General features: G+C 31.5%; 1 protein-coding gene across 1 annotated transcript in view; it reads right to left on the bottom strand.

Moving 5' to 3' along the window:
- Positions 1-12,051, bottom strand: part of LOC130443926 (intraflagellar transport protein 140 homolog) — a 31,736-nt gene extending 19,685 nt beyond the window's left edge. Inside the window, exons 1-6 of the mRNA XM_056778865.1 lie at positions 11,905-12,051; positions 9,762-9,989; positions 7,994-8,267; positions 7,668-7,934; positions 5,055-5,642; positions 2,651-2,899 (exon numbers count right to left, since the gene is read on the bottom strand). Coding sequence (XP_056634843.1) covers positions 2,651-2,899; positions 5,055-5,642; positions 7,668-7,934; positions 7,994-8,267; positions 9,762-9,989; positions 11,905-12,051 — 1,753 coding nt within the window. The remainder of the gene's footprint in view (positions 1-2,650; positions 2,900-5,054; positions 5,643-7,667; positions 7,935-7,993; positions 8,268-9,761; positions 9,990-11,904) is intronic.
- Positions 12,052-13,167: the final 1,116 nt, after the last annotated feature.

The following is a 13,167-nucleotide window of genomic DNA, read 5'->3' as shown; positions in this document are numbered from 1 at the left end:
TAATACCCACAAAAAGAAAACTGTTTTCGTTGTTGGGTAAATATGAAGGAAAAAGAATTTCAAATGATTGCTAAAAATTTTTTACGTGGAAAAAAATAAATAAACCGAGGGAATTAAATCAAAATCTAAAAATACTCTGTGAAAGAGTCTTCCTTCAAAGCTAGCGGAGTCCAAGGAATTGTCAATTTCTGGAGAACCCTCTGGGCTAGTGCGAGGGTGACCGAAAGGATTACATATTTAGAAAGGATAACTAGAGATATCCCTGTTTTCTGTCGAAGAACAAATAATTTGGCAACAGGATGGGCGCCTCCTCATAAAGCTTTGGAAGTTCGACAAAATTTAAGTGGCCATGAGAACTAAATAATCCTGACATGTTTTTATGATATTTTTGTGGAGAACAAATTTACTTTAGTGATAATGACAATGTTGAGATTATTAAAAACAAAAATTAACCACTAGAAACATAGCTACAATAATACCACCCCAAATAAGTTGGAATTTCTGGAACCGTTGGCGATATTCTTACTGTTTACACCACCACTACACCAACTTACAATTACACTAATAACTTGACTTACCTGTTTTATATTAAATTTTCCCACCAATAAACCTTCTCCCACGCAAATCAATCAACTCCTTGGCGGGAATATACATGTTCATTATTTGACTACTAAACTAAAGGGTGGTCTCTGAAGACGATAACTTGGTTATCGAAACGCGCGTGAGACAGTGTAATTGTGAGTGTTGATGTAGTGGTGGTGTAAACATTGTATTCTGTACTATCCCAAATAGTTTAACCAAATTGAGAAAACTATAATAGCTCTGTACATAAAGATTGCAATTTTTAGTTGATACTGTTTTTATCATCGGAACCATTCATGCGTCTTCTTCCCATTAAAACTTTCCAGTTCCATAAAACTTAACTGTGCTCCCTAATAATCCGTTTATAATATCCTCCAGTATATAAACAATTTCGTCATCCTCTTTTTATTAGCACATGGTCTTTTGAAAATTATTCAAGTCATTTTAGGGCTCAATTTTTTCAATTTTGTTTGTAACTGTTATTTCCAGTACCTTTTATTGAATGGTATTGACATAATGGAAAAGTCAGATTTTTGAAATAAGTTCACATAATTTTTGTGAATATTTTTATTTAATAATAGAGAAACAGACTGACATGAGAACTTTTCGGAATCTATGATCGGGGTTAAGCCGATCTAAATCTGATTGTTCGGAAACTAAGCCCGTTCACGTTCATTCTTGTTAGAAAACTGAGTTAATCAAGTCGTAGTCATATGATAAAATCCTTTGCACCCTGGTCAACCAGTGGATAAAAGCGATCAGCTAATAGGTTACTTCATGTGTCTATGATTTTTTAAACCTTAAAAATGATTTATTTCCCTCAAACGATTGGCTATTATTAATTCCCATGAGCAGCATAATTTATTTGTTACTTTATAAACTTTTCGGCGTTTCAACATAAAAATAGCTTATTGGTATTAAACAAAATCAGTGTGAGGCTATGAATTATTGATAACTGCTCGATAATATTAAACATCAAGAAATCTATTATATAACTACATAAATATTTCATTAATTCAAAAAAGTTCTTCTAGATCATGTTTTAAATTTGAAATTTCCACCGTAAATTGACGTGATATTCGGAAACTGTGATCTAAATCTGGTTTTGAGTTATGATTCGCAATCAGCTGATAGGTGATCTATCTGAACCCAGTTTCCTTACTACTACTACTACTACTACTACTATTACTGTGTCCACTCATATCCAAGTTGATCTTTGGCCTCGCCAAAAAGTTGCGTCCGTAATTTTCTATCCTCAGTCATGCTTACTTCTCCACTAAGTGTCCTTACATATTCATCTACTTGGTCATTTCATCTTGCTCTTGCTCTTCCCAGTGGGCACTTCCCTTCTGGTTGACCTCTCCACACTCTTCTTATTGTTGTCTCTTCATCCTTTCTTCTTACATGGCCCAGTCACCTAATTCTTCTACTTCTTATAACAGTTTTTCAGTATTCTCTATACAAAAGCACTTGCTGGTATATTTGGGATCGGGAGGAAAAGAGCTTCCAAAGACTTTTAGACCTGCAACTTCTGCATTGAACAGTTCAATTGTATTGAGAGTTTGCTGTTACTAATTGATATTTGTAACAGCAAAATCTCAATAAATAATAACATGCGAGTTTTGTAATTTTTTAATTGGAGTTGAAGATTGTATAAAATATAATTAGATTTCATTGAATTTCCCATAACGTAAGTTTTGCAGTATCTGGGCGCAATGTTTTAAGTTTTTTTAAAATATATTACTCCGTTCAATTGAGGTCCTTTGCCAATAAATCTGTGGGTATCCTCGTCCGTGATCGTGTGTAGTACTAATAATTGTGATTTTGAAGAGAAAAAATCAAGCATTTTTGATCAATTCGAAAAATAACAACAACCAAAATTATAATAACCAATAGAACAAGTGTCTTTTTTGATAACAGATAACCGCAATTGGATAAAGCAAAAATAGAACTCCTTTTTACAGTTAAATTTGTTGAAAAAATTTTGACCGTGAAAGCATAAACTACAATAGGCTTTCAATAAATGTTTTTCCAACTACATAATAAATATATTAATCTAGTAACTAACCTACGGATAAATCATAAATCTTCAAAAAACCTTCCATAGTAAAGATAGTCAAAAAATTAGAGCTAACATCAATATCAATATTTTCACCTTCGGCCATACCAGTAGCTATGGTAAATAGAAAAGTACCACTCCATGTAAAAATGGAAACAGTTTTCGCGTTCATTGATATTATCTTTTTATAATATACTCTAATGGACTCGTTTTCATCGTCAAAACTTGTTAGACGACGAACTGAGAAATTGTTGGTTCCTAGAAATATATAATAAATAAATATATCACTGTTCTCCTCATCTTAAAATCAGTTAAAATTTTCTCTTGTTCATAAAAAGTATGTAGCTACGAGTAATACAGGATTATAACAAAAAAATAAGTAAATATTAATATCTTCTTGTATGAATTATATTTTTGACTTGCTGATCCGGCAGACTTCGTACTTCCTCAATCGATAAATGAAAGACCTAAACTTTTGTATGAAATAAACTTAAATCACACGAAAGGAATCCCTTTTTTATTAGAACAAATAAAAAAAATGCTCGGTATGAATGAAGTATTATTATTATTTTCGATTAATTACACATGATGTTGGTTACTTACAAAAAAAAGTTTTCTTGAAATACTGGCTATTTATAGGCTTCAAAAGTCTGTGCAACAGTCTGTTAAACAATTTAAAGCTTTTTGATAAACTGTATTTTTTTGTTTTCTGGTGACGGTTTTCCGACGCATGAAAACGCGACGTATTGTCCATGCGCGAAACAGGGACACTCCAAGTTGATTCCACAAACTTCCAACGACTGGCCTTGCGATTTATTTATAGTTATCGCAAAAACCAGAAGTGCCGGAAATTGTAAACGTTTAAAATCGAATGGTGAATCCTTTGGAATCATCGGTATGTGCAGTATCAAGACATCCTCTCCTTTGTATTTTCCATTTATAATTTTTACTTCAATGTCATTATTTATCACCTTTTTCACAGCCAGTCTTGTTCCATGGCACGATCGTGGTTGATAATGTTATGCAGCATGATGACAACTGATCCGACTTTTAAATGCAAATTATGGGGTGGTAATCCCGGCAATACCAGTAATTTTAAACACTCCGTAGGATAGTTGAGTACGTTATCCTGGTTCATTACGGTATCGACTGATTTCAAAGAAACCAACTGTCTTGGTTATTGAACTGTTGCGTTATATTTAGGAAAACACGCTGAATTAGCTTCTCTTTTAAGTCTAAGATGTGACAGAAATCTGTGAGGAATGTGATGAATCCGGTCGAGGTGTCCACTGCGACTTTATTATTTCCAATGTTTAACAACTGCTTCGCAAAACATATTTGCAGTTTCATATTGTTGCAAAAATACTCGAATGCTAGCAGTAAAGTGTCATAATCACAAAAGATCACCGAAGTAAAGAAAGTTCTCGCGCACGTACAGGTAATCGTCACTCACAAAGATAGAAGGATGCACTCTTTGTCTGAGGTATCAATCGACATAGAGGATGAATCGACATGTTAGTTGGTTGTCAAATGTCAAATATTATGGTAGCGTTTCAGAAGTTTAATGTGACAAAACATCAATGAAAAACAAAATTGTTTTTATTTAATTCCGAGCATTTTCGTATTTATTCACCTTTCAAACCTTTTCTGAACGAATAATTCAACACCAAAATTAGCCAAATCGGTCCAGCCGCTCTAGACTTACGAGACTAACGAAAAGCAACTAACGAGTTATTGCAACACCAAAAAAAATTCTAAAGCTACAAAAATGTGCCTCATTGTAGACGCACATTTTACAAAGGAGTCATTTATCAAATTTAGTGTATCATACTATGCACCTTGAAAATACTGCACAAGACGATGGCGCAATTGTAATAAAGGAAACCGTATTACATCATAATTAAAAATTAAACAAAAACGTATGAGGCTTTATACACCCCAGCGAGACATGCTACTAAGAAAGGACAATATGAGACTTTCTGGATAGCCAATGATACAGATTTCCCTTATCTGGGACGTCAATAAATGGATTCTACGATTCTAAAGTTCTAAACTTACGTGTTTCATTACGAACCTAAGCCTGACAGATGCGGAAGTCTAAGCATTGTAAATAAAAAATTTCCAAATAAAAGAAAGATTTTATTTTGAAGCATATAATATTTTAGAAATTCTCCGTCACTGATTTATGATGTTATATTGATATTTACCTCCCGAGTTATAACATATGTGCTATCATCAACACCCAAATAATATTTTTTTGAAGCCAGTATTCCCATAACTCTTTTGCATTGCAACTATATCGAAAATCAAAATATGTTATCTATTTTTTTCGTTAGAAAAAAGTTGTTAAAGCAACCATCAATATCAGTCAATAAAGATATATTAAAAAGAGGTTAAGTAAAATAAAACTCACCATTATCGCCAGAAGCTTCCTTCGCTCTGTCAATTTTGGTATTATTCCATAATATTTCATAAACCAAAATACTTCTTCCGGTAGTAAATGCTAATATTTCAGTAGAAATAGACATGTTAGTCACTTGGGCATCTAACTCCAACAAATATTCCCCAATGTCACTTTCAATCAAAATTTGTGTAGAAGTCTTCTGTATCGCCCAAATTTTTTCTGAAAAAGAACTGCAAATGCTCTGTTCTTTCATTATATATACGGATGTGACACAATTAACGCTCAACAGAGGTAACCTGAGCATTAAAGAGCCCCAAGCTAACTGCTTTATAGTACCACTGATTGTATTAACATTGTTCAATTCCCAAGCATCTTCAGGATTTTCCAAATTCGCATAGTTCTGTTTTTTTGTCCAAAAATACATTCTTCCTATATTAGTACCGCCACAGAGAGTTTGATTTAAGGTGCAGTACGCAATGCAGGTAAATATTTCGTTTACTGTCTGGTATTTGTCCTGAGTATCATACAGTTTCATTTGTGTGGGAAGAACGTAGTTGTCGTTAGACTCGATATCCCAAACACGAACCGTTAAATCACCTAAATGTGTAAAACAGTGTGATCAGGTTGAATATTTCAAAAAGGAAGTAGAGAATAATCACATTTGACACCTTTGAGTGGTACACTCAGATGAAAAAAATTGAATGTGATTGTATTTTTCAGTAAAAAGAAGCGGTGATCAAAGGCAGCAGAAGAAGATATAAATTAGAGCTTGTTAAGTATGATAAAAACTATGAAGTTGAACTTTTGACTATACAGTTATATGGACTGCTACTCCTGTTTTCCTCAGCAATAGGAAAATGGCGTAATATCTATTAGAACTTCAACCAATCTATAATTGACTTTCTTAAAATCGGAAATTTAATTTTACAAAAACGATTCCTTTTTTTTTAGATTTCAATTAACAAAAGAAAACAGAAACATTACTTTCCGATTCTTTTTTTATAAACTAATAACCCGATTCCTTGAAGATCATAGATTCTTTTAAAATAATTACAATTATTTTGAATCAAGTATCAAAAAGAAGTTTCAAACCATAAAGGCGTTGAAGAAAATTCTATTTCTTCGGAGTCAATAAAAGCAGCCAAGGAATATAGTGCATAATCATGCAGGACCGTTAATTATTCTAATATTTCACCACTTTCTTGGGCAGAATAGCATATTACTGTTGGGTCTAAGATTTGTTTAGTAGTTAAGACTTACACCCTTGGATGACGTCAATTTGGTCAAAACATTGTCAAGAACTAAATATAAGTAACCTAGGATAATATCGAACGAATGGTAATCGCAATAAAAATGCAATAGCGAGGCTGACTCTAAATAGAGTTGAGAGTAAATTAGTGTCGGAAGGTTATCAGAAGTTTTCCAAGGAAAACGACACAGAAACAGTAGGACCTCTCTACTTTTCCACCTCCATTAGAACTAATCATAAGGAAAGCACAAATACAGACAAATGGTTTAATCTACTACCGGAAGAATCAAATTTTAGCATCTGCACACTGATATTTACATCCCACGCTGAATAAGAACAAATATACAAAAGGATGGAAAAGGAATTAAAAATATTAGAGCTCAGGGTAAATGGCGAAAAGATTAAGTATATCTGGAAATGCAACAATAATGTGATTATCAGGATAATGAGACGAAAATGTAGTTGCATAAGGTTGTAGAGCAATCGTGTCTCCAAATAATATTGTGAAAGCAAAAGGAATATCCAGTGCAGCAAAGATACAATTGTTCCAAATCATGATTACCCACTATACTGTATAGGTGTAAATCCTAAATACTGACTCAAAAGAATGGTGAAAAAATAGAAAGATCGGAGAAGTGCTCCAAAAATTACTGGGGCAGGCGTGAAAATGGACAATAATTTATGGAGAAGGAAAACGAATGCTTAACAAAAATAAATATATTACGGGCTTAATATCACAAAAGTAGTAGAGTAGAGTAGTAAAGCCCAAAGAATCAAGTAATTGGAGAGTGTGTGTTGAATAAATGCAAGTAGAAAGACCACAAATGGAAGGAGCGGGAATCAGAAGAAGAGAAAGCCCAAAAAGAAGTATCTAGCCAGAGTACCTCGAACGGATCAGTATCTTCAAGGTTGGTTGTACATGTAATCCACGCACTGCACATTCAATATGAATAATCTTCTGCTTATGATTAATTAGAAACTAGATTTGATTATAAGGACTCAAAAATATTTTAATTGACAGCAAAAACTGATAACGGGCATGAGAAAGCTTCCTTGTCTGCTATTATTGTTAATTGTAACTTTTTTTTCGTAGGTAAAAGTATATATTATGGTGATGATTTTAATTAATCATTTAATCAGAAGAAAATATCAGTAATAAAGAATACTTCCATTTTGAATAAATAGTTAAAGTATGAGAAGGGTTTTAGGTATTTGAGAACCTCAAAATTCAAACTGTATCGCTAGATTGCAGATCCACTCACAAACAAATCAACAAAAATCAAAATGAAGACAAGAATATAAGAACTCACAACGATTAATTGATACATACTGGAATGAAAATATAATAGCATAAATTGGATGTGAGCTTTTACCTGTTAATATAGCGACGCAACTGTTTCCAGCCCAAGTAATTCCTCGACTTCCGATATTTCTAGTTTGTACTCTACCGCTCAGTTTTACCCTTGCCATTTCATTCAAGACTCCCTGATAATCCACGGAAAAATAACAAATAGTAAAACCTTCTAACATTATAAGCATAGAATCTTTCGTCGGATGAAATAAAATGTTCAAAATTACGATACCATCAGTAGTAAACACCTTAGAACAAGACCCACTGGTGTTTATGTAATGCAGAGATCCTACAATTTAAAATTCAAAGGAGTAATATGTATTTTATGTAATGTTTATGTAATGTTACCCCTTTGAGTAGCAACAAAAAAATTGACGTTATCTGTTCTATCTTGCATTTTAAACTTCCTGGCTGTTGTTTTTGGTCTCCAGTTACTGAACATATCTAATGCATGTTCGTCACCATTAACAGCTGCTTTAGCTAGTCCTTCTACGTCAAATTCCACATTACTTTTAACTGTACGTCTAAATGTTAGATGAATAATTGATTCTTTGAGATCCAAATGGAAAGAAAGATTGGTCTCCCCTCTGCTGTCAACTTTCCAACCAATAACAGATCCCGTCTATAAAGATAAACTATAAGATGGTTGGCAATAACAATTTTCGTTGAGCCAAAAGACATCTTAATCGCCCATCTTTATATTCTCCTAGAGCAGTATTAACAGCTTGCATACGACGAGTTTTGGAATTTCTAGCCCATATTTTGGTAACAATTACGAATTTCAACCAAGAGCGTTTGATGGCATCTAAATCGGTACAGTCAAGTATATATCTTGTGGTAGTGGATAAAACAAGATAATTTAGGTATCTTGCTCACATGAATGACGAAAAATACTCTAAACCTTAATAATAGGTAACAAGCAGTGGTCATCAAAGTATATCTTTAACAATATAACATTCGTCAATCGACTAGCTTTGTTTCAAAGAAGTCGTAGATTCTTCAAAAACTATAGTTAACAAAAGAACACCAGAGAAGACTTGGCAAAGCCTTCTATAAGTTGAATCCATACTTGGAAAGTTGAAAGGATACAAACGAATAAAACAAATCGTTTCTCCTAATGATTATTTCTTTTCAGACTGAATGTCTTTTCTCTAGTTATTTTCACAAAACGTATAATAAAATGCCCCGAATTTCCAATACCGTCTTCAAACACTCTCTTCTCCAATTTTATAAGGTCAACCCAGTTACAGACACGAGTGTGTCATTCCTAGGGCACTGTGAAAACTGACTGCTTTACTTCAAATTAGTGCGGAATGTGTGAAAAACGAAAATAAAGAGTAATTACTAGATACCAACTTCAATCCAAAAGGACAAAACAATGAATGAACAGAGACCAGATTAAGAACAAAATTGGAAGATCGGATGTCCCGCTTGTGTGTGAAGGCCTTCGATATCTTTCGGCAATGATGGAAAAGGCAAATACAAATCAACCTAAATTAAGAGGTTCTTTGACAGACTCAGACTACCGTTTAACATCCCAAAATGGATAGAATACCATCAAACATATATTCACAATTTTTATTTCTTAGGGTATCCCAATAAAAGTTAACATACAGAATATTATTATTAGAGTTTTGATTCAATCTTTTAAAAAAAACTTCACAAATAGGTGACGCTCAAGAAACAAAGAATAGTTATAATTTCATCTAAAGATGGCGTTACTAATTTCAAAGTGATATTAAAAATATGAAAACGAAGAAAAAAATTAATTACAGAAATAGCAATATCTCGGCTTGAATATTGTCATATGTATTCTTCACCAAATTAACAATGACTTGTACAACGTAATTTTTGGCGCACAACGATTGATAACAAAAATACATCCTGGCGTGGTTAAGTCGCAGTCAAATGGTCACAGGTCCAACTCTAACTGAGAAATGTGCAATTTCGTATGTTTGCCATTCTATAATAGTATTTTTCAGTAAATTAACTTGATTTTACAGCTCTGATAAATTTTTTTTTGTAAAATAAATCATCTATATGAGCCCTTAGCCAAAGAGATTTCAAAATGTAAAACAGCTTCGTAAACTAAACGTGAATAATTCAATAGCATTACCGAGTCGCATGACACCAATCGTGTTCCCTTTTCGCTAAATCCCAGGAAGGCTATTGGAGCCTTATGTGGACCAACTACATTCGTAAAATCTTTGTCGGTACCATTCCAAATTCTTAATTCGCCATTTTCCCATCCTGTCACTAAAATAATTTTAGTCGGATGCCAAGCAAGAGTTGTCACTTGGAAACCTCTATGAACAGGATAATTTACTGTTTTTAACGACTCGCCCTATAAAATCAAATCTTGTTTTTAGATTTTTCTCAAAAAATAATATGTTTTATATGTTAAGGTGAGACAATGAATAATAAATAATAAACATGGGCAAAAGCTAATAATTCCAATATTCTTTCTTATGAAAATGGACATAAAAATAATTATAAATATTTATGATACATGTGCGCAAAAGTACTTCACACACGAGTATCATACAATATTTTATTTATGACCACATTAAATAATACTTTTCGTCAATTATATATTACATATCGTCGACTTAATTCTATCACCTCGCAACCCAGAAATAGAAAATTTCACAGAAGAGCCAAAAAATGATATAAAATTAATTCTGAAAAGGAGATTATGTAAATCCAATAGTGGAACGAAAAGAGTAGAAAATAATTTGTTGAAAATAGAGTTATAAACATATATTTGTAACAAAATTTTACAATTTAAATTACATAATCTAACATAAAAACTTATTTTAATTACTCAAATTAATCTTTACAGTGACATTTGGATAATTTTTATTATTTATCATTACATTTGGTAATTTTTTTCTTTCACTGTAACCTCGTTTCTATTTTTGAGATTGAAGGCGTCCCATTATCAATAAAATCGTATAGAATGGGATTCTAGCTCCAGTGTATTGCTCTGGGCATATCTTCAGATTTTTGGCCTTACACATTTCATGAGGACTGCAATCAGATTCTTTTTCCATGTTTATTTGGCTTAACAATCAGTGTTTTATTAATCAAAATTTGAAAAATATTTTGCAATATGACGATGACGTTTCAATTACAGAAACACACAACATAAAATGATTTAAGGTAACTAAGTTAACAAATAAATATAGCATTTTAATTTTCTATTTTCTCACCTATGAGTGGAATGAATTCTTCCTGTTTTATTATTTAAGTACCTATTTTTTTAAATTAAAACTAGTGCACCTGCATTATTATTATAGCAGATTATCAATTTAATGCATCTTTTTTATACATTTTTAACTTTTTTAACTACGAAAGAAGTGAGAAATAATTATTTGCACTATAATTATATTTTGGCATTGTTTTAATATCTTGTTCTTCAAGATAATATTTTTCCTTAGAATCCAAACAATAAGTCAAAACATAAAAGTGTATGTGGTCTCTGTAGTTGTCCATATTGGAGCAAAGAAAAATATTGAATAAGGAACAAAAATTACGAATATCGTATGACAAAAAAGTACAATTTGAGTTTATTTCATAAGAAAACCCTATAAGTCATTTTGACCCATGACTTCCATTCTTTCTGTCCATTACAGGAGCTAAAAATTTTCTTTATAATTTATAGGTTCTTATAATTCGTAAAAAATTTTTTCAATCCTTGTTATTACCCTACTTTCTTCCATACTATAAGATTATAAAATACGCATATATCATATCCATAAATCGTAACCATTTACCTAAAGTAAGTTTGTACTAAAAACCTCATCCTAATACATTACTGTTAAGTCCAAAGACAATAATTACAACATAGTTGTAATAATAGTAGAAATCACATTTGTTTTTATTTGGTAAATCCTAGTTACTGTTTGTTTGTATGGTCAAGATATAGTTACAATAATATTGTATGTTTTTAAACCAAACATAAATTTTTACATAATTTCTAAATATGCCAATTGTTTTGTTACATTTTTTCTACAAAATTTATTTATTTTCAATAGTACACATTAAACATACTTTTTTCATCATTTCATATTTGGTGAGAAACTGTTTTGTTACATAACTTAGCTGTTGATTATAATCTGAAAACAGCAGATCATTTCCCATTGTTATGTTTGTTCTGAAAATATTCCTTTGTGTGAGAATGTTTAGTTCCTACCAAATAAAGGGGTTTGACAAACTCTATATACCTTAGTCTATACATTTCTAAATAAAAAACTTACCAATTCATCGAAAATAATTACAAACCCGCCTCTTTCTTGTGAGAAACTTGCGACAGCAAGAAGAGGATCATTTAAATGCCAAACATTGTTAACTGAAATCGAGCCATGTTCTGGAAACACAACTGGCGTTTCAAAATACAAAGTCATTTGAGAAACTAAATTAGATCCTTATGTTCAGAACTTAGATTAAACAACTGTCTCTTTTCTGTTTGTTTTGATTTCATAACATTGCTTAGCAACTATTGTTTGATACTTTTCGCATTTCAGTTTTAATACTGGACGTGTATTTTTTCATATGATTTCGCTTATTTTATTTTTTAATGGCTGTATTAATTTCAAAAAATACATTCACATACTAATGGAAACAAATACTATTGGATAGGATACGGGTACACAAGATATTACAATAGTGAACAATCCTTTTCAACTTTCAAATTTATATTCCATAAGTTGCATTCTAAATTAAACATATTGAGTTTATGTGTAAATAGCATTTATTTTTGCATTTTATTAAAAGTTTCATATATTTATAATGTCAAACCAATTTTCTAGTTCACCATCTCAAACGTTTCATTTTGAAATCTTAATAAGAAACTGTATATTCTGTTTGATTCTATTAAATTTTACCAATTATGTTTTTTTTTCTCCAATATAACAGTTATTTTAAAGCATGAACTAAAATTATCCACACTATATTATATGAATGTCGCGCGTTTTCTAGTTGACGTATCTAATACATTTTCTAGACAAAAGATGGCAACACTTCAACCTAATAATATAATTAGCAGAAACCAATATACTTATCTATTTAAGAAACTATTTTCTGTGTTATCAATAACTTATTATACTTTACAGCCGTTTTTTTATATTTCCTCTCATTTATACGATAAAAATAATTTTTCTTAAGCTAATGTGGCAACGTCACTTTTTCCCATTAGTTAAAATGAATGTGAATATTAATTTAGATTTGTAATGATTTGTAATGAAAAATGATAATTATTGTAAATGAATTTGGTAATTAGATATTCAAAAGGCTTAAAAAAATAAGAAAGGTTAGGAGAATATAATGGCAAAACGAAATTCTTCTTTCTTGAAGCGACGTCATATGAACGAAGGCCAGAGTGAATACATAATGAATTGCTTTATTTTCCATGAAATAATTAGATCCTATTAGAAAAAATGATTTAACTTCAGGCTTAGTGAATTTGAAGCTTTTTACCTAGATAGAACAGTCAATTAGCCAAAACAAACCAAAAAATTTGT

The sequence above is a fragment of the Diorhabda sublineata genome, chromosome 1 (genome assembly GCF_026230105.1).
Source record: "Diorhabda sublineata isolate icDioSubl1.1 chromosome 1, icDioSubl1.1, whole genome shotgun sequence".
Lineage (NCBI taxonomy): Eukaryota > Metazoa > Arthropoda > Insecta > Coleoptera > Chrysomelidae > Diorhabda > Diorhabda sublineata.
This window is presented reverse-complemented; position numbering and strand designations above follow the sequence as displayed.